The sequence below is a fragment of the Astatotilapia calliptera genome, chromosome 13, assembly GCF_964374335.1.
Source record: "Astatotilapia calliptera chromosome 13, fAstCal68.1, whole genome shotgun sequence".
Classification (NCBI taxonomy): domain Eukaryota; kingdom Metazoa; phylum Chordata; class Actinopteri; order Cichliformes; family Cichlidae; genus Astatotilapia; species Astatotilapia calliptera.
This window is the reverse complement of record NC_137434.1, coordinates 20,791,452-20,809,250: the sequence shown is the minus strand read 5'-3', so window position 1 is coordinate 20,809,250 and position 17,799 is coordinate 20,791,452. Positions and strand designations below refer to the sequence as shown.

General features: G+C 40.5%; 1 protein-coding gene across 1 annotated transcript in view; it reads left to right on the top strand.

Moving 5' to 3' along the window:
- The window catches only part of bicc1a (BicC family RNA binding protein 1a), a 54,965-nt gene extending 43,463 nt beyond the window's left edge, over positions 1-11,502 (top strand). The window contains exons 10-21 of the mRNA XM_026189768.2: positions 1,236-1,440; positions 3,043-3,204; positions 3,428-3,600; positions 3,704-3,845; positions 5,629-5,782; positions 6,960-7,119; positions 7,237-7,276; positions 7,500-7,654; positions 7,844-8,006; positions 8,323-8,486; positions 8,808-8,907; positions 10,213-11,502. Of these exons, the coding sequence (XP_026045553.1) occupies positions 1,236-1,440; positions 3,043-3,204; positions 3,428-3,600; positions 3,704-3,845; positions 5,629-5,782; positions 6,960-7,119; positions 7,237-7,276; positions 7,500-7,654; positions 7,844-8,006; positions 8,323-8,486; positions 8,808-8,907; positions 10,213-10,340 (1,746 nt within the window). The 3' untranslated portion in view covers positions 10,341-11,502. The remainder of the gene's footprint in view (positions 1-1,235; positions 1,441-3,042; positions 3,205-3,427; positions 3,601-3,703; positions 3,846-5,628; positions 5,783-6,959; positions 7,120-7,236; positions 7,277-7,499; positions 7,655-7,843; positions 8,007-8,322; positions 8,487-8,807; positions 8,908-10,212) is intronic.
- The last annotated feature ends 6,297 nt before the right edge of the window (positions 11,503-17,799 follow it).

Here is a 17,799-nt window from a genome sequence, read left to right as displayed (position 1 = left end):
CATCAAATGACAGCATGACATTGAAGTAAATTATGGATTGCCTTGTCATATTTCATCACTGCTAAAACTTAGAAAGGGAAAAACTGGATCCCTGTACCAACACAGTGAAGGGTTTTGGCAAGTCGGCATCTGCCACAGTGGGGAATCGCAGTCTCTCCTCTGCACAGCCTGCCATGCATGTTTCATCTGCTGGACAGGGCCACTCTGTTTTTTTTAGTAGGAAAAGCTGAAGCATAACAAAAAGTAAGTGGCTTCATTCTTGGTAAATTAGGTAGAAATTTGGAGTTAAGCTCAATGACCTTTAATTAAATGTAGCTTCTATTAGTGAAATCTGTTACTCAATCTTTGGCACGCCTTTTTTGTATATACAATTGATCTAATGTTTATAATAGTCTGCTGTTGTACACGTAGTATTCCTAGTCATATTTCACTGTTTGGCCTCAACCTGACCTGCTCATCAAGGTGCCTACGTCCCACCCTGAGTCAGGGCTCAATGCCCAAACCAGACGGGCCTGCGGGGACCGGTGTGGAAGTGCCAGTATAAACACCGACCCAGCCCAGATCCTCTTAAGAACCCTTCACTTAAACATTTTAATGAGGTGACAGAAATAATCCAAAAGGCCGGTCCAAATGGGTGCCACAGCCTGTCTGCTTCAATCACTTTGGCAGTCCTGTAGAGGAGGGTGTGCACGTGTGTCAGGGATATTCACCGCTGATTGAAAAAAAAAAAATTCAGAAGCTCAATTTTGGCAAAATGCAAAAAGTCAGCACTTTGATTTATATTTGATGTTTGGTAAGATCGAATAAAGCAAGGTTTCCAGTCATTTCTTTCAATGATTCCAAATCTGATTGTGAATTTTGTGTTTTTCTGTTCTTTTTACAGTCTCTTATTTTCTTCTCTCATATCAGACAGATATGTTGATCAAGAAACACTGTCTCTCTCACTGTCGTTCCTCCCCCGTCTCCTTCTCTCTCCCACACTGCCTCAATGTTTATCCTTCTAATCTACCCTTAATTCCCTCTTCCTTCCTCACATTTTATGTTTGTCTTCTCCCTCAGCCTCCCTTTCACTCCCTATCTATGGTACCAACATTCCCTACCCTATCTCTCCCTTGCTCCTCCTCTTGCTTTTCTCTTCTGCCTCCTAGTTTCCTGTTTATTTCCATGTCCATCCCACTTGTTCCTGTTTTCACCGGTTTCTCATCGCCTCTTCCTTCTCTCTCGATCTCTCCCAGTCTGTGATAGTCAAGAGTGTGGAGAGGAATGCAGTCAACATGTACGAAGCCCGAAAATTCCTCTTGGGTCTCGAGAGCAATGGAGTGGTGTCTTCCTCACCCCCTGTGGCACTGAATGCTGGCACTAATGGTCCATCCCCATCTCTCATCTGCCCTGTTGGCCTGGACATCCTGGCCTCAGCTGGCCTGGGGCTGAGTAATCTTGGTAATGACAATGTTTAACTTGCTAAGAAATAATGCTAAAGAATATCTTTCTCTATGATTGGGGGAGGGTGAATAAGATGTTACCTTTTTATTTCGTGCACAAAATGCAACAGATTCAATTGTATCATGATAGAAGAACTAATATCTTCATGAATCAGTGTCATTCCCAAGCGTGTAACACAAAGTAGTCTCTTTTAGAATTTTCATTGGTTTACTGAATTGAAAAACACAATCCCCCTTTACATAAATCACAGCTGGTGACTCACTGCATCTCTATATGACCTTTACAGCAGGAGCTGTGTGGACGCAAGTCCAAATCTGCACATCTTTGATCAGTCAACCATCAGAAAATAACCTCGGTACACATGTAGTTGCAGCACTTAGAATAATTTATGAGTTTATGAATCACAGGATGATGAACGGTTCTTATCGCGTAGGAGTTTGTCTGCAGCGCTGACCTCAACATCTGAGCCCAACAGAGTCCAGAACTGTTGAGATTAGGGGACATTTTTGTTTCCATGGATGACTTTCAATTGGTTGTAAGAGTGCGTGCAGTGTATAACAAATCTTTAGTCACAGTTATCAGATTTTTGCATTCTTCTCATAAAAAAATTTGGAGATTCAGTCTGTTTAAAAAACAAACAAAAAAAAACATGGAATTTAGGACATGATTTATATATCAGAGGCAGTCGGAAAGGCAGATAGGATAAGCTTGACAGGAAGTGGCAGTAGATCTGTTGCAATTTATCTGTTAGAAATTTAAATATAAATGCAGTATGTCATCAAATGGTAACCACAGCAAATCTGCATTACATTACTGGAATGTGTTTATTTTCTCCTACCACTGACTTGGACCATATGTGATAGTCAAGATGTTGAGTATGTATTTGTGCTGAGAATTTTCTGAGATAATGGGTTTATTTTTGTTATAATTTTGGAAAACCTAGCACAAATGTTTTAGCATATCTTCTGTTAGTTTTGATGAGCATGTGTTCAGTTTATGATTGGATTGTCCCCCCTAGAAAATGAGATTAAAGATTGGCTGCAAAAAAGCTCAGTGTGCCAGGAGAGTGCCCGTACAGTAGAAATCTTTTTTTGCTGTTTCATTTAAACTCAGGGGCCCCGGGTGAAGCTGTGGACGGCCACATCCTGGCCTTTAGTAATTGCTACATGCTTTTCTTCTTCAGATTACAGACCAGTGTGCCAGAAGAATCCCTGGCCTTATTCCTGGAGCCAAAGTAGCCCCTTGTTAAAGCCACAGACCTGCTTCTTTCTGTTTTCATACACTGCGTTTGGGTTAAGACACCAAGCACCACATTGTTGGTGTTCTCGATACCATAGTTTTATTGGGTATGAGGACACACTAGACGTGTACTTATGCATCCATGACCTTGTAGAAATTTAAGAAATTCTTGCTCTCATTTGCTGTTGGGTTGATGGCAGTTTGATGGAATTCCAGTTAAATAGCTGGAAGACCAAGATTTTTTTTTTTCTTAGTGCAACTTATGATTAGCTTAAAAAATGCACTTTGACAGGACCACCACTGATCTATTCATATACTGTCTTCTCCTTTCTTTCCTAATTTATTTTGGTTACCCTTTAGCCTTCCTGGGTGCAACAGCATCACACTCTCTCCCCAATTCTGCTGCCCCAAACGCTGTGCTGAACAGCTTAAACTCCTCCATGAGCCCTCTGCAGACCCCAAGCCCCAGTAACCCCACTCCTTCCCCCTCCCTCTGGCCAAGTTCACTCACCAGCACCCAAGGTTTGTATATAGTACTGCCAGTAGCTCTTATGGTAAATCTGTATTTAATTAATTTATTTTTTATTCACAAATTATGTGTCTTGATGCATGCTTGACGTGAAAGAGTAAAATCCTTACAAATGTCTCAATCTTTATTTTAATTTTTGGTAATTCAGGTAATGTATTACATGACAAAAAGCCCTGTAACATTTTTCTTATTACTTTGATATTTTGGAAACTTAAGGCTTCTCGTCTCAGCTGATGCTGCATCCTGCCACTCAGGCCACCCTGAGCAGCATCCTGCTGTCCGGTGTGCCAAGTTATACACCGAACACACCATCTCCTCCACCTGGCCTCGCCCCCATAGACAAGCAGCCCAACGGGGTCCCTGAGTGCACCCTGAATGGACATGTCAAGGTTGGGCCCTTACCAACTTTATATTGTATCACCTCGCTCTACGTTTTGAATGACTGTGATAATAATTATTTTTTATTTTTTGTGTGGGCATGCACATGTATAGCACTCTGGCTCAGTGTATGGGAGGATAACAACGGCGTCAATTGCAGAAAATGTCTTGAGTCCAGCTCCATGTGACTCAGTCCAGGAAGCCAGTGGCCACAGTCCATCAGAACCACGGTCAAGCAAGTCCAGCCCGGACGAAGGTATTCCTCCAATCATTGCAGTGTCCTTGTCACTGAACACATGTGATTTGTGGCTGGATCCATGCTTTCACATTTACACCTAACTCAGACATTACCGTCTTAATACTGCAGTAGATATTGAGTCTCATCAGAGCAGGCAAAGTTTTTCCAATTACATATTGTCCAATTTTGGTGTTACTGTTTGTTTCGGATCAGATCCAAGCACTCCTGGCCATTTTCCTCTGGCATCATTAAGACATTTTCACCCAGTGATCTGCTGCTTATTGTTTATTTCCTCTCTCAGACTATTCTCAATAAACACTTGAGATGGAGTAAGTAACACATCATTAGAGTCACATTTCTTCACCATTGTTTAAACAGTTTGAACTTCTTAAGGTCCTTTTGACCATGTGTACCTAAATGCATTGAGTTGCTGTTATGTGATACAAGTAACAAGCAACTGAAGAGGTGTACCTAACAAAGTGGTGTATGACTGTGTACTATATAAAATGGCTATTGAGAATAATATAAGATTAATTCTCTCTGCCAAGGAGGTCATGTGATTGGTTTGGTTTGTCTCAAGTTAACGCCCCTCTCCCCTCCCTGAGCCTGGTTCTTCCAGGGGTTTCTTCCTGTTAAAGGGGAGTTTTTCCTTCCCACTGTCACTAAGTGCTTGCTCAAATGCGGCCACCTGGGTTTTCTTAATGTAAAGGCCTGGAGGTGATGTACAGATTTTTATGAACGTTTTTCATTCGTATCTTCACCGTTTTTAATTAAAACATTTAACTTGGCTAAAAAGTCATTTTGAAAGTGTGCACTTATTCACAAGTGCGCACTTTTTGTGGTGAGTCATTTATAATAAACAAAGTCTTATGATTTATGTGTTGTTACAGCCTTGGACTGACAAAATGTTTGAGCTGTTAAAACTTTCAGCTCAGGTTTGTTGGACCTTAGCTTTGCAGACTTAACATAAATGTCCAAATCAGGATTTTCCACTTGAGATTTATGCAACCCTTAAACCCACTTTGAGGAAAATACCTTTATTGTACCCACGTTTTGCTTCTCTATACTGTCCTCCTAACCTCATACGCTTTCTGACTACATTCACTGGAGCGGAGACAGATTAACTGCTGGTCTCCTCGCGGTTCAGAAAGGCCCTCGTTTCCTCTGTGTCTTACACTCGCGGTTTTCCCCTCAAACCTTCACTCTCACGCGTCTCGTTTTTCCCCGCTGTTTTTAAAGTTTGTCCTCCCCCGACGCGGTGTGTCCAGTTAAGTTTTCCTCTCCCTCCCTTACCACCTCCTGTGTCCCAGAATGTGTTTGCGCTGGCTTGCCTCGTACAGCTTAACTCCGCTGTGTCAGTTGAAGGTGTCTGGGGATATTGTTCAAACATTAAACCCCAGAGAACTTCGTTTAAGTGGCTGACATCATATTATTTTACAGTATGCGACCCATGTATACTCACACGTGCACATCCTGTTGCACAGAGCAGGTCCTTGTCGGGTTAAAAGCAGAGAAGCGGATGAAAAAGCACTATAATCACAGCTGGTGTGTTTTTAATTAATCTAGAATTCAAGTGAGACCTGTCACACTTGAATGCATGCACACATGCAGTACATATGCTCACAAGCTAAACATACTCATTCATACTGAATGACCCAGTCACTTCTGAGTGCAGGCTGTGTTATGGTATAAATTGAAATTGATGAAACCTAAGGTATTACAGCTATTGTTGTCATTATGTGTATTTTGTCTGCACAGAAAAAAGAGAATATTCACCATTTGTCCGTGTTTATTCCTTCAGGCTCTGACACATTTGTAGAAGTGGGCATGCCCAGAAGCCCCTCGCACTCCGCTAATGGAAGTGAGTTGAAACAGATGCTGGCGTCATGTAAGACATCATCAGGAAAACGACAGGCTGTGGAGCTCCTGCAGGGCACCAAGAACTCTCATCTACAGTATGTCTGAATCATTTATGACTTCTGTTGTTACTTTTTAGCATCTCTTCCAAAATCTTTTACAGATCATGCTCCTAAAGTTTGATAGTATTCTTTAAATATTGATCTTTACAGACATTAAGATAAGCCCAGAAACAATGGGATCATTTTTATTTTTAAACAATAATAATGCATAAAGTCACAGACTATCCCAAACTGGAGCAACCAGCTGTGGTACGTTATACACATTATACTGGACAGCATTGTTATTATGATGGCTAACTCTATGTTTATAATAATCCCAGTACGTCAGCTGTTTTTGAAATGGTGCAGTGGGATCCATCAACTTTCCCTTGTTTTTTTCCGTATAGATGCTCTGACAGTTGTGATGTTAATATCAAACATGGCCAAAGTTTGAAATAATGAGGTCTGCAAATGTGCAAGTAATCCCCTTTGAGCTGAAAGCTCAGGCTTCAGACTGTTTTAACTGCTTAGCTGTTTAGCGGTTTGGCTCTGTTTGATGTCAGTCAGAAGAGATATCTTTAACATGGTTATCTCAAGTGCGCAGCTCTGGCTGTGTGAGCACAGAAACCCCACCCAGCTGATCTTCATATTTTTTGTTTGAGAGAGACAGCCAGTCAGAAGAAAGTTGCATGAAAGGGAGCATTGTGTGTTGAATTGTGATTCATGCAAAATTACTAGAGTCCAAAAACTGTACTCTGCTGCTACAAATTCGAATATACATCAGCATTCATGAGAGCGAGCACTTTTCCACGAGTAGCTGCTAGACACGACTCAGCTTTACTCGGTTTCAGTCGTTTTCTATTAGAATTGAGTCAGGCACCTTATGTGACTCAGGTTGTAATAGCAAAGTCACATGATGTCATTGGTATGCGACACAAACGTAATAGAATAACGGAGGCCGTTAAGGCTCACCCGCTTTTTGTTAAACCGCTGTGTTGTTGGGTTTTTTTGTACTTAGAACCCCGGCTGAGTAAGTACTAAAAAAGTACCTGGTGCCAAAAATGGAAAATCCTTAAAACCGAGGCAAGTCGAGCTGAGTAGATACTAGTGGAAAAGGGATAATGGAGATGCTAGTTACTAAAGGCCCTCTTTAACTGCCTGAGTGATCACGTCAGCAAAGGATGAGCTGAAGAAAGGTTATTTACTGATACAGTGCCTGTTTTAATTCCAACAGTTCTGACTGTCTCCTCTCGGACACGGAGTCCAGCTCATCAGACAGTCCTGTGGCAGATAAGAGGGCACCGGGGAGTGAGCGGGCAGCTGAAAGGGCAGCACAACTGAACGAGAGGGAGAGAATCCGATTGGCACCTCAGACCTCCTTTGCCAACATGCAGGTACACACACACACACACACACACACACACACACACACACACACACACACACACACAGCTAACATGGAAAGAGAGGCCATGGTTTTATTGGCTTTAACCATCTGTTGAATTTTACAGGCTTTTGACTATGAACAGAAAAAGCTACTGGCAACTAAAGGTGAGTTGACATTTTTGTGCCATCAAATAGTGCAATCAGTGTCATTAGCAGTGTGACATATAATTTAGTCCCCTTAAAAAAAATTACATTTATTTCTTTAGCCACAAAAACATCTTCACACTAAATATTATATAATTATATAATATTTAGTGTTTCTATAAAAGAATTATATAATTCTTTTATAGAAACATATTTGCATCACTGCTTTTCTGTATTCGCACAGCTATGTTGAAGAAGCCAGTAGTGACTGAGGTGCGCACTCCGACCAACACCTGGAGTGGTCTGGGCTTCTCAAAGTCCATGCCAGCTGAGACTATCAAGGAGCTAAGGAGAGCCAATCACGTCTCATACAAACCCAGCATGAGCACGACATACGAGGTCAGACAGAAATGAAAGTGTTTAACTTTCATTATCGTGATCAATATGTTCAATATCTTAGCATGTACTGATGTTGTGTATATTATAAGAAACATTATTTGCCTGACTGTTGTTTTAGTAGACAGACGTTTGTGTTCTGTATTGGGATGTACAGAATTTAGTCTGAACTTGTTTCTTTTTGGTCCTCAGGGTTCCCCACTGTCGTTGTCTCGATCCAGCAGCCGGGAAGGCGTAGGGAACGGGAGTGACTCTGACAACTGGCGTGAGAGGAACGCCACCAGCAACGGCCTAGCAAGCCACACAGAGTTCGCCTCAGCCGTCAGCAGTCCAAAGAGGAAACAGAACAAATCTGGTCAGTAAATTTTTGTTGTTTTTGTCTTCAAATAATGATGCTGATTAACAATGAAATGAAAGAGAACAAAATAAAGATTTAAAATGTCATTGTGAGCACTCTTGCCTCTGAATTTGATGGTTTTGCTTGTAAGAGTAATATACTCAATATAGCACTCAGGGTTGGCACGTTAAAGTCTAGTGAAGCTGCCAGTCTAGTTAATCTGCAGAACAGATGGTCTCAGTCAAAATGGTCCAAATTTTCATCTCTTTAAGTTAAACATTGTTTCATTACCTGACTGAATGAAAGAAATGTCTCTTTTTAAACTGTCTTGTAGCTGCAGAACATTTCCTCAGCAGCAGCAACTACATGGACTCTATTTCATCAGTAACGGGCACAAACGGCTGCAGCCTGAATTCGTCTCTGAAAGGCTCAGACCTGCCCGAGCTTTTCAGCAAACTGGGCTTGGGGAAGTACACGGACGTCTTCCAGCAACAAGAGGTAATCCTGATTCTGAACCAAGTTTTTATCGCACAAGCTTTCATCGTCTTCCCTGGTTTAACTGTAGGGGTGGACGTGTGGGTGTGCCAGACCATTACTTCTGTCCAAAGTGAAATATCCCTGTCATTATTTGTTGTTGCTATGTTACATTCATAGTTTAATTAATTTTTCCTTAACAAGCTGTAGAATTGCATTCGTACATCAAATATTACTGCTTGCATGGCAGGGAGAATATTATGTACATGACCATTAGTCTTGACATTTATGTTTGAAGATCTTTTCTAGATTAAGGTTGTTAAACTGGCTCGTTGCTGCTTCTAGATTGACCTCCAGACATTCCTGACACTCACAGACCAGGACCTGAAGGAACTGGGAATCACCACCTTTGGTGCCCGTAGGAAAATGCTGCTCGCTATCTCGGGTATGGAAAAAAAAAATTCAGAAAGAGCATTCTCTTGTTGCATTTTATCTTTCTCTGTGCTGTCAGCTGCATGACACTGCAAATAAAACATTTGCATAACAACGCAGAGATACCCACGTTGGTCTTTTCCTGTGCCGATAATCACTCGTACCAGCACGAGCTTCATTCTGCCAGCTCACCTTTGCTGAAGGCAGTTTCATTAATGGTTTTTTTTATGTTTATTGTTTTGTCTGAGTGGATCCCAGCAGTCCAAAAGATAAATAATAAGTTCATATCTCAAAGTTCATAGGTGGTTCTTGTTGTCAGCAAGCCAGAATAGAAGTTAAACTGGTCAGATTTCTGAGAGGACATGCTGCAGTAATTTGCAGCAGCAGCAATAAATGGGATTCAAGCAAATTCTTCTCTGATGAGTGTTTCGGTATTTTCCCAGCTGCTCCAGCTGCCTGTCTCATGCTGATGCAGACTCTTCCCTGTTGTTACACTTGATCTAATGTGAATGTGGTGGGTGTCACACTTCATTACTGACATTATAATAGCCTGCACGAGTTAATCATGTCTGTGTTGGGATCATGAGCTTCCTGTCATGGTTATTGTTTAAATGTTCAGTTCACAAACGTCTGACCAGAGTCAGGGTTGACAGCGAGGGCAATGAGGGGAAATGTCGAGGTCAGCACTATGATTATTAAGGAAGCAGAGGGATCCAAGGCCAGGATCGGTTTTGCTGCCTGTCGCCTCAGCCAAGTCGAGGTCAACTTTCATCTCCGCTGACCGACTCTAGAGCTTGAAAACTGCATATTGCGCATCTGTCTGTCTTTCTGTGTTTTTGCTTCTCATAAAAAGATAGAATACCAGTCAAGGCAATCCAGGTTTTAACTTCCTGCTGGTGTGCCAGTAAAAAGAGCTGCTGGAGCGAGCTGCCTGCCTCCAGTAATCATACTGAAGGTTTATGCTGGCACCGACAGACTGCGGCTATCGTATGAATAACTGAGAGATGCCAGGGTGTTCTTGAGACATTTTTATGAAATCATTTTGTCCAAACTGCTGTGTAAAAACAGATGGACACAAAGAGGGGTTTTGTTGATCTGAGCAATTCTGTAGTGCTTTGAATCCAATTTTCTTGTCACTGTAGATCAGTGAAGGCTGCAGAGACATGGCAACATTCTCCACGGTTTTATTTATTTTTACTTTGATTTGCTGCAATTCCCATCGCAACAATGGAAGTTACCCCACATTAAACACTATGTTTGTATCACCTTTGCTGCTCCTGATGTTTTGCGGTTATCTTTTTTTTTTTCCTGCCCACAGAACTAAACAAGAACCGGAGGAAACTATTTGAGCCACCCATCAGGTCCTCCTTCCTGGAAGGGGGGGCAAGCGGCCGCCTCTCCCGCCAGTTTCACGCTGAGATGGCCAGCGTCAGTGGGCGATGGTAGGCGCCTCCAGAGCTCCAGTCATCGGAGAACCGTCCATAAAGAAGACCAGAGTCCAGCATCTTAGAGTGGCGTCTAGGTTTCAGTGGTTGTTTACCCTTTTTCAGCTTCAGCTGAATTGAGACTGTTCGCAAAGTTGCATTGCCATATAGCGCATTTATAAATACGTTTTTTTTTTTAAAAGCCATAGTTTTACCTGAAGTGCCAACAACAACAAAAAAAGGGATTTCTCAGATACATGAAGTTCAGTGTTATTGCCTTATAAATCCACTAGTCTCTTGTTGAGCATTTATATATGAAGGGTGTGGTTTTGGTTCTGTCCAGTATTTCTGTCCACTTTTTGTTCAAGGGAACAGGCAGAATGATTAGTACATCATTTTACACATTGGTACTACCTGCATTTGTATTATGCTCTTGTATCAGTGACATGCACTTTAATAATACTAGATTTTTGCCTGTGAGAGCCTTATTCCTTAGATTGAAATGAAACTATGCATTTTTTTTATTGACTTAAAGCACAGATGCATTTTCTACCAAGCCAAAAGTAAGCACTTAACCAGTGACATTAGCACAGCACCAAATGAAGTAATAATAGGTCAGCGCACCTAAGCGGTGACTTGATCAACTTTAACACATAACCAAAGTAAATCTCATTGTGACCTTTGACTCCTTCAGTGTTTCGATTGGTGGACATTCCTCCGAGATCAGTGTTTGTGTTGAGCATCAGTTTCTCTTTCTAGACGAGACAAAAATAAGTATTTTGTATTCATTTTGCATTATGATTTTATTTTTTAGTTTTTATTACCATCTTAGGCAAATGAGTGGAATGTTTATTGGTAATCGGTTTACATATGTATTTTTTTATATTTTCATGAATGAGTGTCTATGATTATTTTGTTTTGTTTTTTGTAATTAGTTTGCTTGTAAGTTTTAGTTTTATTTCCTGCCCTTTAGTCTCTGGAGCCATAACATGGCTGTGCCATTAGACAGCAGCAGAGATGTGAGACAGTTAGGCAAAGCTTTGTAGGCCTCTTTGATTGTGTCAACAGGCAATTTTCTGTGGTTTTTCTTCTGTGTTTATAGTACTTGGTCTTTTGTTTTATCTTTTTTGCCAGTCATGGCCTCTCTGTGGCCCCTTCCATGTGCCTTAAATCTCCCAATCTGGTCTACTGTGTATCTGAAACTTTTTTTTATCTTTCTGTTAGCTTAGAGTTTCAGCTAGAGCAAGGAGAGGAGGCCTGTTAACAGAACAAGGCCTTGCCTTTAATAGTGAAACGTGCCAATATCCATAACTCATTTTTTTTCAGCAGGAAGAAATTTCGTTAAGAACACTAATATTTTGTTCTGACCTTACTTTCCAGATAGGAAGTGCCATCACAGAAAGAACCAGTTTTCCCACAGCCAACATGGTCTCATATTAATAGTTCTGCGAGACAAATAGAGAACTAAGGTCACCAGAAGTACTGCGAGATCTAAGATGAAAACAAATAAAAATCTGGTATTTTCTACTATCAGTCATGTAATCTAATATCCCCAAAACCTGGTTAAGCAGTGTTTAATAAAGTAACAGAATTATGCATGCAGCGGCAGTGTTTATCACCAGAGCTTGTGTTTGCTCTGTAGCCCTGGATTATGTTCAGTCATGTGTTTTTTGAAAAGGAAAACATCCTTTTTTCCAGCAGTTCATTAACTTTGGATAACTCAAATGTTTTTTTTGTGTAATGTTCTTAAAATATGTCTGAGCATTTAAACTACAAGAACATCCATCTTCCAATGATGAGAGCGTTTTTCAAGTGCAATTCAAAGCCTCTTTGTGAAGTCATTTTTCCTTTTTGTTTATATTTGCAGTACAGTAGGTTTAAAAGCTAAGACTGAGTAATATTCTTAGTTTAAATGAACAAGACCTGTATAAACTCTTAAAGTATGTACAAGACACTTCTGAAAAATTATCACTGCAAGTGCGTAAACGTTTATCTCAGCAGATTTAATTATGACAGACAGCAGCAGCAATCCTCGTATCGTTTCAAAGTAGTTGATCATTTATCACTTTTTTGTTTTAATTTACAGCGATTTAAAACCCTCATTTTTAACCACTTTTCCGTCCTATCTCGCATCCTATCCTATCTGACTTGAGCCATTCTCAATGTGGTTGTCAAGTTAGTAACACTACACTAAGTGATATTCTGACATGGTTGCTTATGCAAACCAGGTAAATTCTTGTTTTTGTTTTGTTTTTTATTGTTTTTGTTTTGTTTTTTTGAAGTCTTAAAGAAGATGAAGAAGGCTAAAGCTTAATGTAGAAAGGGATTCTTTATTCTACAAGGAAACCCGGAGCTGCTTTTGCTCCACATGGTACTACATTTAAAAAGAAAATAGATAAATAATGTTGAGCACTGATTCTCCCAGTGCTGTGACTCGTGTTCCTGCCTAGCAGACATTTGTTTTCATCCTTCACTTTTTTTTGGATGTGTTTGCTCGGAGGGCAATAGAGGTTCTTGTCTCATCAAGTGAATGTTTCAAATTTATATATATTGCCTTGATGATGCATGTTATTGCAGCTTGATCACAGATCAGTAAAGGGACTCACCAAGTCAAAAGGTTTACTGCTAGCTTGCCTAGTCTTTGCCCTTGATTGAATAGTTTCACAATTATGTCTTTGATTTGTTGTATTAGTCATATTAATATTCCCAAAGGGATTTATTTGAAGGAATCTTTGTACTGCAATCAAATGGTACATTTATAATGTAAATGTAAACCACTAAGGAAATGATGTATAACATAACTTTTGTACAACTTTTCATTTTTACAGTCATTGTTTTTGCGTGAGAAACGTACAATTCTGCACCATATTCCTAAGATGGATTCGTGCATAAACATTGCCATGTGGTCAACGCTCTGTTCACTGTGGCATCTGTTGATGCTGTTGTTATTCTAACTGTATTGTAGTACAGATATAAACTTTTCAGAGAATCTGTCAAGCAGGCAAAAAAAATGTTTGTTCGAACATTCAAATGATATTATGAAGGTAATAAATGTATGCAAACAAAAGCGCCTTTTGGTTTTGTTTCCCACATAACACAGAAATGTCGAGTTTTGAAACTTTCTCAAGTCTGAAGCTACCAGGCTGTCCAGGCGCACAGTATCAGTGCAGTATTTCTAGAAAAGGGCTGTTAAACGTGGAGCCCGAGGGCCAGAATCGACCTTGCAAAGACTCCAATCCAGCACACTGGAAGGCTTTGGGGAAAATTTTTCTTCCTTATAAAGAAAGATAAAGAAATTGCACTTCTTTATCTTGTATTAAGAGATTTATGTTGACAAAAAGGAGTTTTACTCATCCGCCTTGGATACATACTTTATTTGTAATTTTGACCAGCAGAAGTTAGTTAAAATTAGGCTAAAAAAGTTAGGCCTGGTTTAGGTGACGCTGAACCCTCAGGTTATGCTGCATTAGTCTAGGCCCATTGGGGCTTCCCATCGTGCATCAAGTCTTTCTTCTTTGATCAGCTCTTTTCACTCTGTTTATCCACCACTTTGCATTACATCATTAATTATTCTCTGGCTCTCTTCCACACAGTCTCCCACTCCTCACACCCAGCATGACAGATGGCTGCCCTTCCCTGAGCCTGGTTCTGCTCAAGTTATTTTTCCTGTTAAAAGGGAGTTTTTCCTTCACACTGTCACCAAGTGCTTTCACTGAAGTGACTGTTGTGATTTGGAGCTATATAAATTGAATTGAAGGTAATCCTTCTGCACTATTCTGCAATCACTTGGTGTGTCTGTTTAAAGACACATTCAAAAACACATTTGCATACTGCAGTTTGAGGGTAATGTGCTTACATGATGTCTAACCTGCACAGCATCTGCTTAATCCAACAAAATGAATCTATGACCAATGAGGATTTGCAGTACAAGACACACTTGAGAAGAAATTTAAAGTTGTCTTCTCTCCTTATAAACAGGCTACTGTAGTATGGGGAGAGAATTTATTTTCTTTGTTTTGCATGAAAGTACTGCAAATAATACATTTCTGCACGACTAACTGCCAGAAAACTGTTCACATCCGTGAAATAAAATATGGGTTTTTGTGAGATCTCGGTCACAAATTCAGCAGTGATGATGCTTCTTGGTTAATATGAGAAGATTAGAAAAACTGTTTTTGCTTTGCAGAGGGAAAAGCTCAAGGGGGCAGTATTGTCACTGAAAATGACATTTCCCAAGTAAAGCGTGGAAAATGGTTACTCAGCAACAGATTATAAAATGTAAAGAAATGATAAAAATAGCATTTTATTCGTGAGAGACTCTTTGCAGCACAGCACATTGTCATTCGCCACCTCTAATACATATCATAGCTGTAATTTTGAAGTTAGTTTGGAAAATGTTCAAACTTGAAAGAAAATGATGCGTTTGCCTGTGGCTGTTTGCATATTCCCAAAGTGCTGTATTTTACCTGACATATGGAAAGTGATTCGGTTTTCAGTCGTTTTTATTTTATTGCTCAAAAAAAAACCCATCTCCAGGCCTCTCTTCTGATTATGGCAGCAAATTAATGTTCAGCTGTTTGCCACATAGACAGAGGGAGTCACTCATCCATCTCAAATGAGCCCTTTAACAGGTGGTGCCACTGAACTATGGTCTGTAAAGCACCTGTGGTTTCTATAACATCACAATATTGAATGGGATGTAAATACTGGTATGTACAAGTGAGAAACTCACGGGGTAATGTGTAGGAAGGATGTTATGAAAACATTCCTTTTGCTGTCTGCTGCCAATTGCTGACATGACAAACGGATCACACCTATAATTAAATCTAGGTCTTATCTAAGAAAATGGTCCCATCATGAAGAGAATGTATCTGGATTCGGCAGAAACAAATTCACCTACATTTAATCTCATAAAGGATATTAGAGCTCTAGAGAAAAGCTAGTAGTTGCAAAATTTCAGAGTCTTTTCAATTGCACTATGGGTAGTTGTGTGTGCAGCACAGTCGGCAATCATTCCCTTTGCCCAGCGTGGCTAATTTCAATTTCATGTGCTATTGTGAGAGACAGGGTGAGAGAGGGACAGCTAAATTGCAGAGAAAGAAGTATTTTTTTTTTTTTTGTTATCACTAACCAACCCTGCATTTATTCAGCATCCTGGCAGCATCCCCGTCAAAAGACCAGAGTCCACAGCTTCACATATTGTTCTCATGGGCAGCTTGCCTCTGCAGGAAAGGTGTAAATTAGAGTAGCTGTGACTCGGTTGCTACCTCACCATACCTGGCTCTTATCCAGTGGACATTATGCTCACGGTGCCTGATAAGTCTAGCTCTTTTTCTGTGAGCTCATTCTCCATCATATAAAGTGACCCGTATGTCAGAGCATCTGCATCACCGATGTTGAAAACGGTCACAAGAACATTTCTTTCTACTTTGCTTTAAGAAGCCAGACTAAATTGTATTTTTTGAAGTGGTCTTGAGCAACAGGTCTCCAGGATTTTTGAAGGTCTGTCAAAGTTTTCCTGTTTTTCACCAATTTAAAAAATCTATTTTTGAACATTTTAAGTTTTTAGTATTTTGTTGTAAAGCATTTTGTGATATTAGTCTTGAAAGGTCCTATACAAATATCATTTCTGTTATGTTTTTTTAGTTTGGTTCACTTAAAGGTTGTAAACTGTCATTCCTGGAAAGCATTGATAACAAAGCACAATCACTTGGCAGCACCTCAGTAAACAACACATTTATGCTCATTTGTTTACGCTTTATTCCATACAAACAGAAATAAAAAGACAACTAACAAGCTGAAACATTGGCATAATAATGTGAAAGTCAAAAAACAATCATGCCTTGAAATATGGGCATAGTTGGTTAAATTAACAAAATAATATGACTGCATTTGTGAGCATTATAGACGATGATAGGTGGGTTTTTCTTTCTTCAGTCAGAGGGAGGAAAGCTGCTCCTCCCTGTTTCCAGTCTTTGTGTTAAGCTATAGTTAATGAGCCTCTAGCTCTGCAGCTATACATGTTTATCCTCCTCATGCGAAGCTCTCCAGCAAAACAAATAAGCTTATTTTCCTTCATGCTTATCCTGCATTGCACACCCAATTAATTAATTTTATTAATAACATTTGGACCCGGCTTTTAATTGGTCTCCCCTGATTTCATTGTGGCCTTTCGGCGTATAAATGAACTTCATTTGAATTTCATATAATCTTAGATAAAGTGGAATTGAACTGGGCCCCCGGAGAAAACGCATAAGCACAGATCCATTATCAATCAAGCTGCAGCTACACCGAGGCCAGACTTCACACTGTAAATCAATGACATGCTTCATTTGCTGCCCTGAAACGCCAGATAAATGTCTTTGTGGTATGATGTGACACACACACACACACACAGTGGTGACTTGGTATTGTTTTCTGCAAATGTAAAATGGTCTGCCCATGCACTCCATATTCTGCCTCTTAACTGACCTCTGAGACTGTGTGTATGCGGCTGTGTAAGAGATGCCGAAAGATGCAGAGGCATTAAATATAATTATAGAGACGTCTGCATATGGGTCGCTCCGCCTTCTTTATCACTTCAAAATCTTCACACCTATTTGATCTGTTTTCTCACTGCACCTTTCTCCCCGCTATTTCTCCATCTGCCACTGTGGCCTCTAAACACAGCAGAGGGAGCAAATGAGAGTGGACTGCCAATACAGTGTACACTATGGCCTATAGTGTGCACACACAAACATACACTGCATGGCACTGCAAGATTTGGAGTGGAGCAGAAAAATGAGAAGACAAATGAGAGGAAAAAATGGTAGACAATTGACAAAGTAGAACTGAAGAGGCAAAAGTATTAAAGGAAGAATGTTAGTAAAGGAACAAGAAAGGGGAAAAGATTTGGCTGTGTGTGTGTGTGTGTGTGTGTGTGTGTGTGTGTGTGTGTGTGTGTGTGTGTGTGTGTGTGTGTGTGTGTGTGTGTTACACTGCCTTCTTTCATCCTCCTGCAGCTCTACTGGAAACACTGATGCTAACACAGGACGACTCACCCTGTAGGGGATATTGGTGGGTGGAGAGATGGCGTGGCGGAAAGGATGGATGGAGGTAGAATGAGAAGGAATCCTCCAGAACTGGTCAGCCTCATCCCTCCCCCACCCCATCCTGCTCCTCCTCTCTCAAAGCAGATCAGCACAGCAGGCAGTGGAGGGACATAAGAGGTGTGGGGGGAGGGAGACAGGGCAACAAAGGGAAATTGATGATGACATATAGCAATTAGGCTTTTTGAAGCTTGTGCATTTAGGGCTATTAGGTGTGCTCTACTTGTTTTTGTTTATGATTTAGTCACTGCACATGGACTTTCAATGATCTGGTTTCTGAAACCAGTGGGGTGTGGGGGGCATTTAAACAAATGCAGTGTTGTTAATCCATGGATGTCACTGTAATGCTCTTTACACAGCTGGGGGGCAACTGTCAAGTCATGTCATATAGCA